Source organism: Lygodium microphyllum, unplaced genomic scaffold, assembly GCF_053477565.2.
Source record: "Lygodium microphyllum isolate KBCC unplaced genomic scaffold, Lygodium_microphyllum_v1.1.10 scaffold_121, whole genome shotgun sequence".
Taxonomy (NCBI): Eukaryota; Viridiplantae; Streptophyta; class Polypodiopsida; order Schizaeales; family Lygodiaceae; genus Lygodium; species Lygodium microphyllum.
Genome location: NW_028229604.1, coordinates 97,154 through 114,825, shown reverse-complemented (window position 1 = coordinate 114,825; position 17,672 = coordinate 97,154). Strand labels below are relative to the sequence as shown.

Here is a 17,672-nt window from a genome sequence, read left to right as displayed (position 1 = left end):
TTATTAGGAACTTTAACAAAAATTATTTTATCATTGTAGCCTCCCTGTAAAGTTGTAGAAAGAAATCTTATGATGTAAGTAAGAGAAAAGCCTTGTGAGAAGACTCTTCCAAAGTGTTTTCCCTTTTTTTTTGGGGGGGGGGGGGGGTGGGGGGGGGCGGGGGGGTGGATTGAAAGGAACATCGATGTCTTTGGGTAGGAAAATATTTTACATGTTTTTGTCATGTAATGGTAATTTATGATGTGTTGATATTCTTGCTAAAAGGAAGAGGTTGTGATGAACTTTGTTTGAAAAAGAAGAATTGAAAAGAGTTTCTTCTTGATCCTAAGCTTTGAATAGTTTTATATTTTAAAAAAATCTTGGATCCAAAAAATCAAGAGTTATTATAGCAGTTACAAATCCATAAAAACCTATTGAGAAAAAAGGAGCATGCTTTCCATGTGTGTCTCATGCCCCAAGCTAAATATTCTTGGTAATAAAAGCTACAACCAAACAAACAAACAAACAACAATTTAAAATAAAAATACAACAAAAGACCTTAGATCCTTACTTTGATCACTAGGAAGAAAACCTATGAAACAAAGTAAAATAAAGTCCAACCTAGAGACCATAAAGAGAATAGGAAAATATGTTCCAAGAATAGAGAGTGAGACCCTACACTCAGAATATTATGAAGGATAGATTATGGGTTGTGATCATAGATTACACTTCATCCTTAGAAACAATGAATGGTGGTAGATAAAAGAGTTTTTTTTTTTGGCATTCAAGATTAGGGCCTTCCTAGAAATGATTGCTTCTAGATTTTGTATCATCTCAAAGATAAGATAAATCATTAGAGTGAACCAGATAGTTTGAATATATGGATGAACCCCACAGTCTCTAAAAGAATTAGAGTATGAGCAATACCCTTTTACAAGGAAAAGAGCACTCTAGGGTCTTAGGAAAGTGGATCAACATGGAAAACCTCAACTTCTCTTTTTCTATGAAAATGTACATGTTATATATGGGTTTGTTTCAAGTCTTTGAGTTTTTTTTACCTACTACTTGGGTTTAAAAAGCTAGTTGTCAAGGGCAAAAGTTTAGTTGCAATTTTCTTTTGTGGTGTAATCGTAATTTGAATGTATAAAGTGCATTTAAGAGGAATGTGAAAGGAGGAAACACACTTTGAAATCCAACTCAGACTGAAAGGAAAGTTTGAAGCATGGTTCAAGATCTTGAGAGAATTTTCCAAATAAGTTCCGAACGAAAGATTGTGAAGCAAGAAACCATGGAAGTGCACCTAACTAAGGGAAGCCAGGATCTTTTGAAAGAGATCGAGGAAGAAACTATCTAAGGGTTTAATCAAAGAAGCGTTTTGCCAAGGAAAGAGCCACAATTGTTCCCTACAATCTAATGATTGAAATGTGAAACGAAAAAGTTTAACAAAACCCTCAAAAGATTCTCAAAAGTTTGTATGCAGAAGGGCAGAAAGTGTTTGACAAATTGCTTGTTAAAGACATTGTCTCATGGACTGTAATGATAAAGGCATACGTTGATAACCATGAGGGCAATTTGGCTTTACAATGTTTTGAGGAAATGAAAGAGTAGGGTATATCTGTGGATACTATCCTAGTTGTTCTCTGGTTAAAAGCTTGTGATACTACTCAAGCCTTGGAGACAGGTCGAGAAATACATGCAGAGTTGAGGAAATCAGGGCTGGAAAAAAACATTTTTGTTGGTAACACATTGATTGGCATGTATGGGAAGTGTGGATCAGTTTGCAGAAGGACGAGAGGTGTTTGATCAGTTGCTTGTTTGAGATGTAGTGTCATGGGCTGCATTGGTTGCATCTTATGCTCAGCATGGACTTGGTGAAGAAATTTTAGATTGTTTTAAACAAATGGTAGTGGAAGGTGTGTATGTGGGTGCCATTACTTTGCTCTTTGTTTGAGAGCTTGTGCCACCTTAGGAGCTTTAGATACATGCCGAGAACTCCATGTAGAGATATACAAAAGGGGACTGGATAAAGAGCTTCATGTTGGCAACACACTTGTGACTTTGTACAACACAGCTGTGGCTTGTTTACAGAATCACGGTAGGTGTTCAGCAAGCTTCCGGTTCAAGACATAGTTTCATGGAATGCACTTATCGTAGGAATTACTGGAGGTGGGCGGCAAATTGTTGAAAATGGTGAAACAAGGGAGGGGGCTATTGTGGGAGGAGGCCGCTTTTCTGGGAAAAAAGGAGGAGAGTGATCAGGAAGGGAAAAAAAAACGATTGCTAATAAGGAGAGGATGCCAAGTTTGTGCGTTTAAAAAAAATATATTACCCATCTAATCTCGCAGAACAGCAGGGGGATTATCAATTGCGATCCCAGCAGAAATGGGGATTCTTTCCTTCTTCTCCTCTGCTCTACTCATCAGTAGAGGATTCCTGAACGTATTGTCCACGCCAGAGATACCAACGCAAAGGGCTTCTTTGAAGTGACTCATGATATTTCACACCTCATATGTGCAGATTTCCTACGTGCTCCTGGTGTGCAGAGACCATTACTTGTCAGGTTTTCAACTGTGATTCATGAGCGGGGCAATCCTGAGACACGGTTTTGCTGTGAAATTCTACACTAGAGAAGGAAACTTTGACATGGTGTGGCAAATGGTCCAAAATTATTCGAAAGCTTCCAGATCCTGAAATTCAATGCTACTCTTGTTGTGATAGAAGTCCTCTTTATGCTCACTGTTCTTTCTTTCAGCAATCAAAGAGCTATGTGCACTTCTAAGTGGCAGAATTCTGGCAAAGTGCCAAGGGGAAGAAAAAGCAAGGACAGATTATGATGTTGAAATTACTGAACAGCCATAACAGATTCTGCTTCCTGATGATAACTGCCAATGATTGATACAATGATGATGATTGACGCGTTACTTCTGGTATTGATTAAACACTCTTTCTACAGTACCTGCATGTTTACCACTCATTACTTCCAAAACCCCTGAGAAACCATTGATGGATCTGGTCTGATTTTCCATTAAATCACTCTTCTTTATCTGAATACAAAGATGTCTTCTTGATCCTATTCCAACCTCTTAGATCTTACTTCAGATTACTTTGTTCCTTTTGGGAGAGACAGGCTATCTATATGACATGAGTTTTTGTCAAGATGTTTATTGGAGATGCTCCCAATCAAATGTAGCTGATTGTATGTCTCATATTATCTGAAATTGAGGTTTCAAATTGAATCTGATCTCACTAATTGATCTTCTATCCTGAAATTAGACAAGGTCCTCCGTGGTCGCGACTTTTCTCTCGAAAACCCTTCGATATCTTTGGTGAACCCGACGTGAAAGCGTCGCATTAAAAAAATTTCAGGATGGGAGATACTTCAGCATCAGTTTCAGCCTCTTCTACGATTCCTGCTTTGTCCTCTACTTCAGCTTTGTCTGACTGCTGCTTCAAGTACTTCGACGGATGATTTAAAGCAGATTTTGCAGAATATGTCTATGTATATGCAGCTTCAAAATCAGTAGACACAATTGTATATGCAGCAGCAGCAGTAGTTGCATCAACAGTAGTTGTCTAAAGGCAATTATATTCAGAGCAAGAGAATGCAATCAGTGCGAGTAAGGCGATTGAAGCAGTTGAGAATGAAAATAAGCTATTTGATGGTCATAATGTATCGGCTTATTTGAAGATGTATGAGATCAAGATGGGATTTTTTGGAGTACCAATAGGACTTATGAGTAAGTATTTTCTTTGCCTTGTCACACTTGCCTTGAGGGTAAAAATGACTGATCTTTTCCTTCAAAATTTACATTGGCAAGATTTTAAGAAGGCCCTGAAAGAATAGTATTTCCTTGAGGAATTTGAGATTGCTACTCGGCAGTCATTCCGAGAGTGGGTCTACATGCTAAACAAAGGTTTAGCTGCTTCAGAATTGATACAAGAATTTGAAGAGTTGTATAGTCAGCTTGATGCCATTGAACAAAGAGCACTGGATGTTGAGAAAGTTGTGCTTTCTTGCAAGCTGCAGATCTTGCTCTTCAAGAAGAATTAGGAGAGCTTCTTGAGGATCTCTCACGAAGCCTATGGGTCTTAAAACGGATTGGCAAGATGCCCAGGATGCGGTCTCGACTTTGACCAAGAGGCGGATATGGAAGACCCGCTTACAGAATGAATCCATGACACCGACGCTGTCTTTTGCTCCTATGTCTGCTTCTACCCCTATCATTTCTTCTCTTCCTCATCTAGTTACTTGGCCTATGCCAGTGCCTACTGTTTCTACTCCTCCTGTTCCTCCTGTTCCAAGACCGATGCCTGCTCCTTCTGCTCCAAAACCATCTGCTCTGTCAGTTCCTTCCTCTCTTGATGACATAATCAAAGGCATAACGGATTTGACACTGGAGTCAGTTAAAGCAAAATTGGTGGGAAAATTGAAAGAGCAGTTTGCTTCGACTGCGCCTACTATTTCTTCTAGTGCTCCTACTGTACCTAGGAGAGATCGAAGATGTATTTTGTGTGAAAGTACAGACCATCAGCATTGCAGGGATTGTGAATCTTTTCAAGATGCAAGGAGGAAGAATTTGGTATTTTGGGCACAAGATGGCAAGATCTGGTTGACTGAAACAGGAGCTCTGCTTGCTACCAATTTTGGGAAAGGCAGAATGAAGAAATTAGTAGATGATATGGCTGTGCGTACTTCTTATGTGGCAACTAGAGGAGATGCTTTTGCATGTGCAGTCCAGATTAAGAAAGGATTAGAGAATCAGCCAGCATTACAGACCTATGCTATGGAGACGGCAAACAAGGGGAAAATTCAACAAACTATTTTGACTAGTACAGGTTCTAGCATCAGATCTGAGACAGGTTGGGATTCGCCTGTTGACAAGTACACTATTTATGCCTACTTGGCTAAGTCTCAGGGAGCAGATGTACTTGTTGAGGAGAAGCGTAAGAGGGATGAAGAGAATCCAAATGCAGCTAAAAAGACTAGAGGGGGTGAGTTTGTTATTCCACCTATTGCAGGGTCGTCTTTGAGACGAGGCCCAGAACGACAGATGGAAGATGCTCAAAAGAAAGAAAATAGGCAAGAGCCTAGAGAGAGAAAGCAGCCAGGCTTTAGATTGATGTCCAATATTGAGACATCTACGGACATGAAGAAAATCTTTAATGATAAGATACTTGGCAGTGAGGTGACTTTTACTATTTTTGAGGTTTTGGGCATCTCGAAAAGAGAGTTTCAAGATCAGTTCCAAGAAGTCCTGAAGAGGAAAAGACATGCATTGCCTACTACTGATACACAGGGAGTTTTGATTGGGGAGTTGGATGAGGATGAGGATGAGGTTATGGTTGAGAATGCTTCTGTTTTTTTGCAGATAGAGAAGAGGGTTTAGCCTATGCATTATGTTGAAACTGATGAGCCTATCTTGGTACCGCGTAGTCACTTTTCGCGGAGTCATTGGGCTAGAGAAACTATAGAAACAATGGTAAAAATTGGAGAGAAACATGTACCTTATGTTGCTTTGGTGGATCATGGTTCAGAGATTAATCTCATAGTTTGTGGAGTTTATGAAAGTAATAGATGGCCTATGGATGCAGAGCATGGGTGGCGTATGAGAGCCACCAACAATACTATAGGTGATTTGTATGCTGCCTGTCCCAGTGTCAGGATTTCTACTGGAGATGTAGAGGAGGATTTCCATTTCTTTGTGCAGGATTCATGCTCTTATCCCATAATTCTTGGACAGCCATTCATCACAGAGATGCGCATAGAGACGAAAGTAATGGATGATGGATCTGCTTATGCACAGATTTGAAGTAAAGATGGTATGAGAGTAGTTTAGTTTATGACTGTGTGTGTTAACCATGCAAGAAACAGGGATACTCTTCGAGATGCACCATTGCCCACTGTAAGGGATTTGGGTTTTCATTAGGTACTGCTGTCCCGCGAGACGACGGTGGTACAGAGCAGAGGAGATTGGAGTTCTCGCCTCCTGGTAGCAGTGTTTTCTCCTCCAGTTTTGTTGGAATTTCAGCAAACAGTTCGATGAGTTATCAGAAGATTTCTAAGTTGCCTAGAGCTGCCAGGCAGTACATATACAGGAATGAGAAAATTTTAAAAAATGCAGGTATTTTAGAGGATGATGAGCATATAGATGGGATGTATGATAGTATGGTTTGTGCAGATACGATGACAGAGATGGAAAATATGCTTAAAATTGATATGCAGAGTTGTCACAGTAATGTATCAGTGCAGTCTCTAGAGATGTTTCATGAAATTTTAGATTTTGTGTCACAGATAGAGTCAGAGGCTGAGGTGACTCAGCAAAAAGTGTTGAGTGGTGCTGAAGAAATTCAGCAAACAAAGTTTTCGGTTGATTATGATCAGCCTATAGAGACACAGAGGACTGAAAACTTTCAGCCAACTGAGTTTACTATTGAAATATTTCAGCATCCAGAGTTTAGGGCTATTCCTATGCAATCCATAGAGTAGAGGGATGAGGATATTCAACCACCAGAGTGCTGAATTGTTGATTTACAACAAGATTTGAGTAATGCAGAGGATCATAATGAAGCCAGGGTTGACATGAAATACAAGACTGTGGATAAGAAGGTGAAGCCGGTAGCTGTACCGCTTCCACCTGACAGTGATTAGCAAATAGAGAGGGCTGCCAAACAGTTAATTTTCAACAGAGACTCTTGCTGAATTAAAAATTGGAAATGGTGATTTCTTGCTACCCACAGAGAAGCAATGCTTTCAGGATATGCTTGAGCGACATGGAAGGGGGTTTGCTTTTTTCTCGCATGAGATTGGATGTGTGAATCCAGATATTGTTGCTCCTATGGTGATCTTTACTATTCCTCATAAACCATGGAACCTCTGACCTATTCCAGTGCCTAAGGCACACCTGCCAAAGTTAATTGACTTGTGGAATGAGAAAATCAGGATGGGAATCCTAGATCCGTCATCTGCACCATACTCAAATAGGTGGTTTACGGTTCCAAAGAAGAATGGTACTCTCCGATTTATACAGGACATGCAGCCAGTAAACATAGTTATTATCAGAAATGTTGGTATAGGTCCAATTGTGGATGAGTTTGCAGAAGCAGTTGCTGGACGTGCCATCTATTCTTTAGGTGATCTGTATTCGGGATATGACCAGTTTCAGCTGGCTTTGGAAAGCAGGGACATAACCACTATGAGAACTCCTATTGGGCTTGTCAAGATGTGTACCTTGCCTCAAGGTGCCACTAATTCTGTTGCGCATATGATGAATGCCATGCATAAGGTCCTTTGTGAGTATATACCTCAGCTTACCATGCCTTTCTTGGATGATGTGCCCATTAGGGGGTGTGCAGAAGAAGAGAAGAATGAGAGTCTAAATGAGCAGGGATGCAGATACTTTGTGGCTGATTATATTTCAGCTTGTGAGAAGATTTTGGCAAGGTTAGAAGAAGTGACCTTGACACTATCAGGGCAAAAATCTGTTTTTGGAGTAAATGAGGTTGTCATTGTTGGACATATGTGTGGGTATTATGGCAGGAAACCTTCACCTGAGAAGGTGGATGCTATAGGCAAGATTACAGAGTATTGTTCTACCACTTCAGAGGTACGGAGATTCATTGGAGCTTGTGTGTTTTACATGATTTGGATTTCCCATTTTACACACATAGCAGATTGTTTATATCAGCTGCTTCGAAAGGGGCAAAAATTTTATTGGGATGAGAGCCACACTAGAGCCATGCAAAAATTGAAGAAGTTATTGCAGATTGCTCCTACTCTCAGGAAAGCAGATTATAATTGCGGAAGGCCTATTGTATTGACAGTTGACACTAGTCCAATTGGCATAGGTTGGGCTGTGGGTCAAGATGATGCAGATGGAAACATGTATGCTATTCGGTTTGGGGCGAAAGTCCTAAATGAGAGACATAGGAGATTTTTGCAAATCAAGAGGGAATTATTGGGAATTGTTATGGCTTTCAAATGTGACAAGGAGTACTTTATTGGAGCCTCAGTTGTGGTAGAGACAGATTGCTTGCCATTGATAGGTATGATTATGAGTTGCTCTACTTCGGATATAGCTATGCTGAGATGGATTGCATACATCAAGTCATTAAATCCAGAATCTAAACACATAGCAGGGAAGGATAATCCAGTGGCAGATATGCTGTCTAGAGCCAGATATGATGATGAGGAGACACTATTTGCAGAAGAGGATGATGCAAAAATTTCAGTCGCTATGGTTGATCATGTTTGTCATGTCTATGATATTGTGGCTTTTATAGAAGAACTCTAAGTTGGAGATTGGTTGCAAATTGGCAAATATCTTAGTACCCTAAGCAAAAGAGATGAATGGAAGATAAAGAGTTCAAGAAGATAAGAAGAAAAGCCTATGGTTATTTCATGAAAGATGGATTTCTTTGGAAGCACCCGAAGAAAAGAGGTGGATTACCATTGCGGGTTGTCTGCGATAAAGAGACCCAGTTACATGTGATGAGGGAGTTTCATAAGAGTCCTTGGGCTGGTCATAGAGGAGTGTGGGCTACTTATGAGAAAATCAAGGAGAAATATTGGTGGAAAGACATGTACAAAGATGTTTCTCACTTTGTAGAGACTTGTAGAGACTATCAGATGTATTCCGTAGTGCGTCATCGAGATGAGCTTCATCCGACCTATCCACTATGCATTCATTACAAGTGGGTAGTTGACTTGGTTACTATGCCAATGGGTCTATGGCAGATGAGGTATATTGTTTTGGCTAGAGAGGATCTTACCAATCATGTTGAGGGTAGACCTTTGAGAACGAAGACCACTAGTGCAGTGTGTAAGTTCTTATTGGAAGAAATTTTCTGCAGGTATGGCTGTGTGGGTAAGGTCACTGCAGATCGTAGAGAATTGGATGCAGATGAAGCTAGGGAGTTTTTCTCTCAATTAGGAATCAAGTTGACTCTAACCACATCATATAATCCAGAGGGAAATGGAAAGAGTGAAAGAGGGCATCCGCCGATAGTGAAAGCATTAGCCAAAGCATGCAGAGGAAGGTTTGGAGAATGGCCGAGACTTCTACCATTTGCTTTGTGGGTTGATCGTACGACTCAGTGTTACCACAGGATATATGCCCGCAGAGTTGATGTATGGTCAGGAACTAATTATGCCGACTGAGACTTGTGCTTTGACTTGGTCAGTTTTACCTTGGCAGGAGGATTTGATGAGAGAGGAACTTTTAGCTCTTCGGATTTGGTAGTTGGAGAGAAGACCAGAGGATATTCAACTAGCTATTGACAGGTTGAAGGTTGCTAGACTAAGAAATAAGGACAGGTTTGACAACATGCATCGATTGCGACCTAGAGCAATAGAAGAGGGAGACTGGGTATTAGTCTTTGATAGCAGCCTTGAAAACCAGCATACTGCACTTCGGAAGATGGTGAAAAGATGGTTTGGGCCGTACATAGTCAGACATGTCTTTGATAATGCAACATATGAGCTAATAGAATTGGATGGGACAGTGCTTAGAGTGCCTATTGCAAGAAAAAGAATCAAGATTTTCAAGAAAAGAGATGATGAGGATTATGCATTGGAAGAATTTGCAAGAGAAGAGCAACGAGAAGAAACTCCAATAGAAGAGACAGATGATATGACAGATAATCTTGCTGATATACCGGAAATACACAATGAAGAGATTGATCTATTCGTGGATCTTGATGATAATGATCATGGATAGTTGGCCCATCCGGAGGATGTGCAGGATCAGAGGGGGTGGATGTCGTACTACTGCGCATTCGAGGTGTGGAATCCACCAAAAAGTTGTGTGTGACATTTGTTACTTTGTACATACTTAGTTGTTGTGTTTGCATTTTTGTTCTGCGTGCCAGTATAGTGGAGAGGGGTTTGGAAGTGCATATATTTGTGGGAAGCATAGTGGTGGAGATTTTTGGGAAGTTTGGCTCAGTTTCAAAAGCACTAGAAGATCGATTACCATCTACCTTGGATCTTGCAATGGAGGTGAAGAGGAAGAAGAAAGACTGAGCTTGTACATTCAAACTTTGCAAGGGGTTGTTGTTCATAGTCTTAAGGGGCACAAAGATATCGTGTATTGTGTGGCCTATTCAAGGGATGGTAAAAGATTTGCATCAGGAGGAGCGGACAAGACAGTGATTACCTGGATCTATAAAGCCTCGGGCATAGATCTGGCCAGATTTGCTAGTAGATCAGTGAACTACACTTGCAATCAATTTGTTAATAATGCAAATATATGCTGAAAGTATAAATCAAGTGAAGGCCATTTTGCAGCATATGTGGAACATGGCCTTGGTGATGAGGCACTGAAATGTTCTCAACAAATGCAACTTGAAGGTTGCAGCCTTGATCCCATCACATTCGTTTCCATCTTGAAGGCATCTAGTATCACAGGAGCTCCAGAAACAGGTTATCAAATACATAGAGAAGTAATTACTAGGGGATTTGGAACAGATGTGTACATGGGCAGCACACTGGTAGACATGTACATCAATTGTGGATCATTGGCAGAGGCATGCCAAATTTTTTATGCACTACCTGTTCGAGATGTAGTTGTCTGGTCTGCATTGATTGCAGGATACGCTGAACATGGTCTCAATGAGGAAGTACTGGAATGTTTCCAACATCTACAGCTGGATGGTATTTTTGCAGATGCTGTCACATTTATTATCTGCTTGAAAGCATGTGGCAGTAGAGGAGCCGTAAAAGCAGGTCGAGAGATCCATGCTGAGATCAGGAAATCAGGATTAGAAACAGATCTTTTAATAGGAAACACGCTGATAGACATGTATGACAGATGTGGGTTGTATGCAGAAGGGCGGAAAGTGTTTGACAAACTGCTTGTTAAAGACATTGTCTCATGGACTGTAATGATAAAGGCATATGTTGATAACCATGAGGGCAATTTGGCTTTACAATGTTTTGAGGAAATGAAAGAGTAGGGTATATCTGTGGATACTATCCTAGTTGTTCTCTGCTTAAAAGCTTGTGATACTACTCAAGCCTTGGAGACAGCTCGACAGATAAATACAGAGTTGAGGAAATCAGGGCTGGAAAAAAACATTTTTGTTGGTAACACATTGATTGGCATGTATGGGAAGTGTGGATCTGCAGAAGGACGAGAGGTGTTTGATCAGTTGCTTGTTTGAGATGTAGTGTCATGGGCTGCATTGGTTGCATCTTATGCTCAGCATGGGCTTGGTGAATAAATTTTAGATTGTTTTAAACAAATGGTAGTGGAAGGTGTGTCTATGGGTGCCGTTTAATCTCACAGAACAGCAGGGGGATTATCAATTGCGATCCCAGCAGAATTGGGGATTCTTTCCTTCTTCTCCTCTGCTACTACTGATCAGTAGAGGATTCCTGAACGTATTGTCCATGCCAGAAGTACCAGCGCAAAGGGCTTCTTTGAAGTGACTCATGATATTTCACACCTCATATGTGCAGATTTCCTACGTGCTCCTGGTGTGTAGAGACCATTACTTGTCAGGTTTTCAACTGTGATTCATGAGCGGGGCAGTCCTGAGACACGGTTTTGCTGTGAAATTCTACACTAGAGAAGGAAACTTTGACATGGTGTGGCAAATGGTCCAAAATTGTTCGAAAGCTTCCAGATCCTAAAATTCAATGCTACTCCTGTTGAGAAAGAAGTCCTCTTTATGCTGACTGTTCTTTCTTTCAGCAAATGAAAGAGCTATCTGCACTTCTAAGTGGCAGAATTCTGGCAAAGTGCCAGGAGGAGTAAAAAGCAAGGACAGATTATGATGTGGAAATTACTGAACAGCCATAACAGATTCTACTTCCAGATGATAACTGCCAATGATTGATACAATGATGCTGATTGATGCATTACTTCTGGTTTTGATTAAACACTCTTTCTACAGTAATCTTCCACTGCTTGCAACCAAGTTCTGCTTCACCAAGGCTTAAACAATTGGGTCAAACCTTTGGAATTGTGCGAAATTGACAATTACCTGCATGTTTACCACTCATTACTTCCAAAACCCCTGAGAAACCATTGATGGATCTGGTCTGATTTGCCATTAAATCACTCTTCTGTACCTGAATACAAAGATGTCTTCTTGATCATATTCCAACCTCTTAGATCTTAGTTCAGATTACTTTGTTCCTTTTGGGAGAGACAGGCTATTTATATGACATGAGTTTTTGACAAGATGTTTATTGGAGATGCTCCCAATCAGATGTAGCTGATTGTATGTCTCATATTATCTGAAATTGAGCTTTCAAATTGAATCTGATCTCACTAGATTGATCTTCTATCCTGAAATTAGACAAGGTCCTCCGTGGTTGCGACTTTGCTTTCGAAAACCCTTCGACAGCGCCTCGACTAGTATGTGGTGCATTTCGTGCTCACACATGCATCTCTGCAACAATCTGTCTTGCCCTAGCTGATAGAGTTGGCCTATTATTAACTAATAGGGTTGGATTTTGAGAATGAGTCGCCTCAGTCAGGCCTTTTCTATGGGTTGGTCAAGTAGTCTATACTCAAGCACTTGAACCATGTTGTATGCCTAGTATGGCATCAAGTTGGTTCTAAACATGTCTCTTTTGCTAGTAGATAGGGTGTATAGATGTGCATCTAGCAATTTGTCTCCAATGCCCTATCATCTAACGACTTCTCACCTGGGTATGTAAGACATATGATTAGCCATATAGTGTTTCTTTCCCTTGCGTACGATGAAAAAGAAGTCAAATTCAAGAAGCAAAAGTAACCGTCGAGCTATATGCATCCTATAGCGCAAGGTTTGTTTACTAGATACAGCAAGGCTTGATGGTCAACAAAGAAAATAAAGGGCATAGCCAGAAGATAATGCTGAAATTTCTTTATGAAAAACACCATCACTAGCCCCTCTCCTTTGTTTGTGTGAGTAATTCATTTCTGTATAACTATGAGTTATTTGCTAGCAAATTTTAGTAGATAGTCGAGATTGTGGTCACCAAGCTAGCACAACACAGCTCCTAGTGTGGATTTCGATCACCAGGATGATTGTCCCTCTTGGTAGCAGCGTTTAACTTCTTGTAGTTGACGCACACTCTAATCTTTCCATTCTTCTTCAGTATGGTCACTATAGGCGAGACCCAATCTGTGTGCTCAATCTCATAAATGAAACGTGCCCTTAGCAGCTTGTCAATTTCTTTCTTGATAGAGTGAGCATGCTTGGGATTCATAGGGTACGATCGCTACTTTTGATCAGCATTGCATCGGGGGTCATGGGGATATTATGAGGTACGACACTTGGATCTACCCCTTTCAGCTCATCGAGGGACCAAGCAAAGACATCCATGTACTCTCACACAAGAGGGCAATGAGACTTTCTTCCTCTTCCTTGGTCAAGGAATCCGCAATAAAGACAAGTGAGGGTATCTCCCCTTCCTTAGGGAGATTAACCTCATTGACTTTGGTTAGCACCTCTATTAGTTCGCTTGCTTGCCCTTGTCATTTGTCTCCTAGCAAGATCACTACCCTCTTGCCTTTCTTAAACTTAGTAAATTGCTTTGGCAAGTCTTGTGGTTTCCTTTGATCTTCAGCCTGTATATCCCTAGACTACTTGTGTTGTTCTTCCTTCAACCTTCGACGCCTTAGGTGGAGTGGCAAGTCCCCTTTGGTGCGTCTGGTCTTAGGTGGTTGTGGCACCTCAAGATCATTGTGTGAACTTACCTCCGACTCATCACCGGTCAACTTGTACAACAACTCAAATTTGACAAGAGAAATTTCCTATGATTTATAGAAATTCAAAGAATAAAGAGAATTTGAACTCCTAAGGTGTTAGAAGGTTGAGTTTTATTGGGTATCCAAACCAACAAGCATTAACCAAATCTTTGTACAAGGTCTTCAAAAACCCAAAGTTAGGAGTTTTTAGGATTTTCACAAAAAGCATCACACCATAAAGGTGAAGGGAGTGAGCCCTAAAGTGAAAGCATGGAGCAGAAGCAAGAGCTATGGTGGAAGAAGCAAGAGTAAGAGAGAGAGACACACATAAGATATGGGAACTCTACTAATCACAATGTGTGATTACTCTTTCCTTTATTCAAATGTCATTGAAAGAATAAAGAATGAAGTGACAATGTGATGAGTATCCACCACTTGCAATGTATAAGTGTGCGGGTATGTAGGTACTGCCAGTGTAACTAATATACGAGTGGCTAGACATAGGCACCTTTATCCCCAACAACCTTCCACTTAAAGGAAAGTTTTCCCACTAATGAGGAGAGAATAAGAAAAAAGTGACAAAGTACAAATCTACATTATTACCACAAGATGAGAAAAGACGTCATCTCATCCAATGGCCATCAACTTCCTAAGGAAGGAAAAATGCTCCGCCGCTGCTGCTGAGAGACTTTTATTGAGCATATCTCTATGATTTTGATTACTTGAGATCATGACAAGCTCAATAAACTTATCCTCAATGACCTCTTGAATAAAGTGGTAACACACCTCAATGTGCTTCATTTTCACATGAAAGACTGGATTCTTGGCTGAGTGAATAGCACTCATAGAACCTGAATATAGTGTAGGGATTGCATCAATCACTACAAGGGATCGGGCTCATACCCGCGCTCCTAGCCGCACAAAATGACTTGGGAAAAAAAGTGTCGGGCCCGTGTAATAGCGCGTGTATCATCGCGGCCAGAGACATGCGTGTAAAAGCGCGTGTACAGTGACAGCCAGTCGCGCGAATACACGACCCCATACACGTGTTCTGCGCAGTTTTGCTGCAAATTTACACGCGAATCTAACAGACTATCCGCGCAAATATACGCGAGTTTGACAGATGACACGCGCTTATACACGCGATTACAGAGGGAAAAAAAAATCCAGAGAGTGCTTTTGGGTGCCTGGATGCTGTTCCAGCATCCAGCCACCCAAAGGCACTCTCTGGATTTTTTTTTTGGTGCATTGCACCATAAAAAAAGAGCGATTTAGATTTCAAGACACGAATCAAGACTCACTCTCTATGAATACACGATTCAATATTACTATCTAAAACTTAATACACGACTCAAGACTCCCTCCATGCCCTCTCTCACCGCGTGCCCTACTACCCCCCCCACCAAAGCACCCGCCACATAATCCTCCACTCCCGCTCTCCCTACTGCGGCGTCGGCTCTCATCTGTACTGCGGGAGTAGCCATGACTAGGGGTGGCTGCATGTGACTGTGTACGTGACTGTGGCTGTGAGGGAGCACGTGATGGTGGCCGTGAGCCCTCACGTGACGGTACAGAGGAGGGTGTGCGTGAGTGTGTCCGTGCAGGGGTGTGTCTCCTTGGTGAGCGTGTATGCGCAGGGGTACGTCTCGCCGGACTCGCAGGCGTAGACGGCAGTGGAGAGGCTTGTGTACTTGGGGGTGCGGTGTGACCTGGGAGTCTAGGAGGAGGATGGGCATACATATACTCTGTCAGCTCCACTGGATTAGGATGGCGTCCAAAATGGTTTATCATCTCTATCATCCAAGTGGCGTATGCCCACGGATCGGAGGAAGAGCCTGGATCCATGAAGAATCTGCAAAGCGTCGAAATTCCGCCTCAATGAACCAAGCAAAACATGCATATAAAAAATAAACATATCTCCTACAATATATCTCCTCAATATATCTCCTACAATATATAACCTACAACATATATCTACCATTCTAGAAAATAAACATATCTCTTACAATACCAAACATCGAATTAGTAGAAGATCATAAGCCAAAAGAAGAAGTTCATTTCGAATTAGTGACGAAATTCATGAAAAACAAAAACTCTTTCCTCTATCTTGACGGACATTGTCCATCAAGGGAGAAATGACTAAACACATACACAAGGGTTCCTTCTTCTCTCTTTCCTCTATCTTGACGGATGTCGTTTGTCAAGAAATAAATAGTTAAGCACATATACAATGTGTGTGAATTCTATCCTCAGTCGCTTTCAAGTACACATAGCACGGGTGGAAAGAAAGAAAGCGACAGATTTGCCAAAACAAACAAACGACAACCAACCTCTTTGAAAAGTCTTTGAAAAGTGAGTTCGTTGATTCTTGCTTCTCTCTCCCTTTCTGTGTTGTCTGCACCCTTTGCTTCTTTTGGGTAGTCCAAGAGGGAGAAGGCTGGTTGGAAGAGGCAGGTTCGGGGGTTTGGAAGAGCTGGAGGCAGAGGTACTGTAGCGACAAAGAAAGAAGAAGAAGAAGTGTTTTGAAAGAGGGCTTTTGAAAGAAAGAAAGCGACACGCGCGGTAGGTAAACGCAAAAAGCACGCGTGTAAAAGTGCGTGTAAAAGCGCAGCAGAATACATTGTAGACGCGCCTGTACACGCGACACAGAGATTGTTTATACTTTTTTAAAAAACTGATTGTTCTTGTGTATCCATTGTTTTGTGCATAGGATGTGTATGATTTCACTAAAAACTGATCCTACTTCTGTATTGGTTATTTTGGACATAGCATGTCATCATCCTCTTCAAGCAGTTCTGGTGAGGATGAGACAATGCGTCATCGTGATCGCGACGTGTGGCTGGCACAAAGGATCAAGTGTACGTGTAATCGATGTCAAGGGTGCATTGTACGAGCGCGTCGAATTACATTGAATCACATCTCGATGTATGGAGAATGGATTCAAACAGGTTTAGAGGTGAGAAGATGTGAATTGAAAGTATTAAAATAACTCATGGTGTGCAAATTAATGGAGCGCGTTGTAATATATATACTGTGATTGAAGCAGGATGCAGTACCACACCCTAACATGGTGCCATACGCACGGCGAGAGCATGCAAAGCGTCGACGAGATGATGCTGGAGCTTCGGGATCTGTTGTCGGAGATGAGTGGGAAAGGGATGACAATAGCCCTGCACCCCACGAAGTTGTGGAAGAGGAAGTGTTTGATGACATGGTGCGAAATCTTTTTAGGGATGATCACAAAGGTGTGGACGACAATGATATGGAACAAGAGCATCTCTACAACGCTTCATCGACACCGGTTTTTGAAGGGTGCACATTCTCTATTTTACGTGCTTCACTTGAACTGCTCAATATACAAACAGTTTATGGATGGAGCAATGCAAGTCTTGATGCATTATTGAAGTAAGCATTGTAACTTGCAAATTTGAGTTAGTGGTTTTTGGTTTACAGTATAGGGTTTAGGGTTATGGGCTAATTGATGATATTGGATGCAGGCTATTATCAAACATGCTTCCAAAGGGGAATAGACTACCCACCTCAAGAGACAAAGCGAGGCGCTATGTGACATCTCTTGGAGGATTGGATTATGATCGCATACATGCATGCGTCAATGATTGCATTCTCTTTCGTGGGACGCATAAGGAGGCTCGACAGTGTCCCACTTGTGGTGAAGCAAGGTATAGAATAGATGTGAAGAGTTTTGATGTACCTCGTAAAGTCTTGCGACACTTTCCTATAATTCCTTGCATCAAACACATGTTCAAGTGCAAATCCATAGCAGAGCTCATGTCATGGCATTCCTCGCATCGATCGGATGATGGCATGTGGAGAATTCCTGCAGACACTCCTGCTTGGAAGCATATTGAAGATGAGTGGCCCAGCTTTAAAACAGAGCCCAGAAACTTGAGACTTGGCCTAGGTATGGATGGAGTGAATCCGTTTGGTTTCAAGAGCACCGCATACAGCGTGTGGCCGGTTGTGTTGGTGAATTACAACCTTCCACCATCA

At 41.4% G+C, this 17,672-nt stretch overlaps 1 protein-coding gene across 1 annotated transcript in view; it reads left to right on the top strand.

Annotated features, from left to right (window-relative positions):
• The window catches only part of LOC148008600 (pentatricopeptide repeat-containing protein At4g18520, chloroplastic-like), a 42,348-nt gene extending 31,209 nt beyond the window's left edge, over positions 1–11,139 (top strand). Inside the window, exons 8-10 of the mRNA XM_087674180.1 lie at positions 10,041–10,125; positions 10,237–10,891; positions 10,976–11,139. Of these exons, the coding sequence (XP_087530306.1) occupies positions 10,041–10,125; positions 10,237–10,891; positions 10,976–11,139 (904 nt within the window). The remainder of the gene's footprint in view (positions 1–10,040; positions 10,126–10,236; positions 10,892–10,975) is intronic.
• The last annotated feature ends 6,533 nt before the right edge of the window (positions 11,140–17,672 follow it).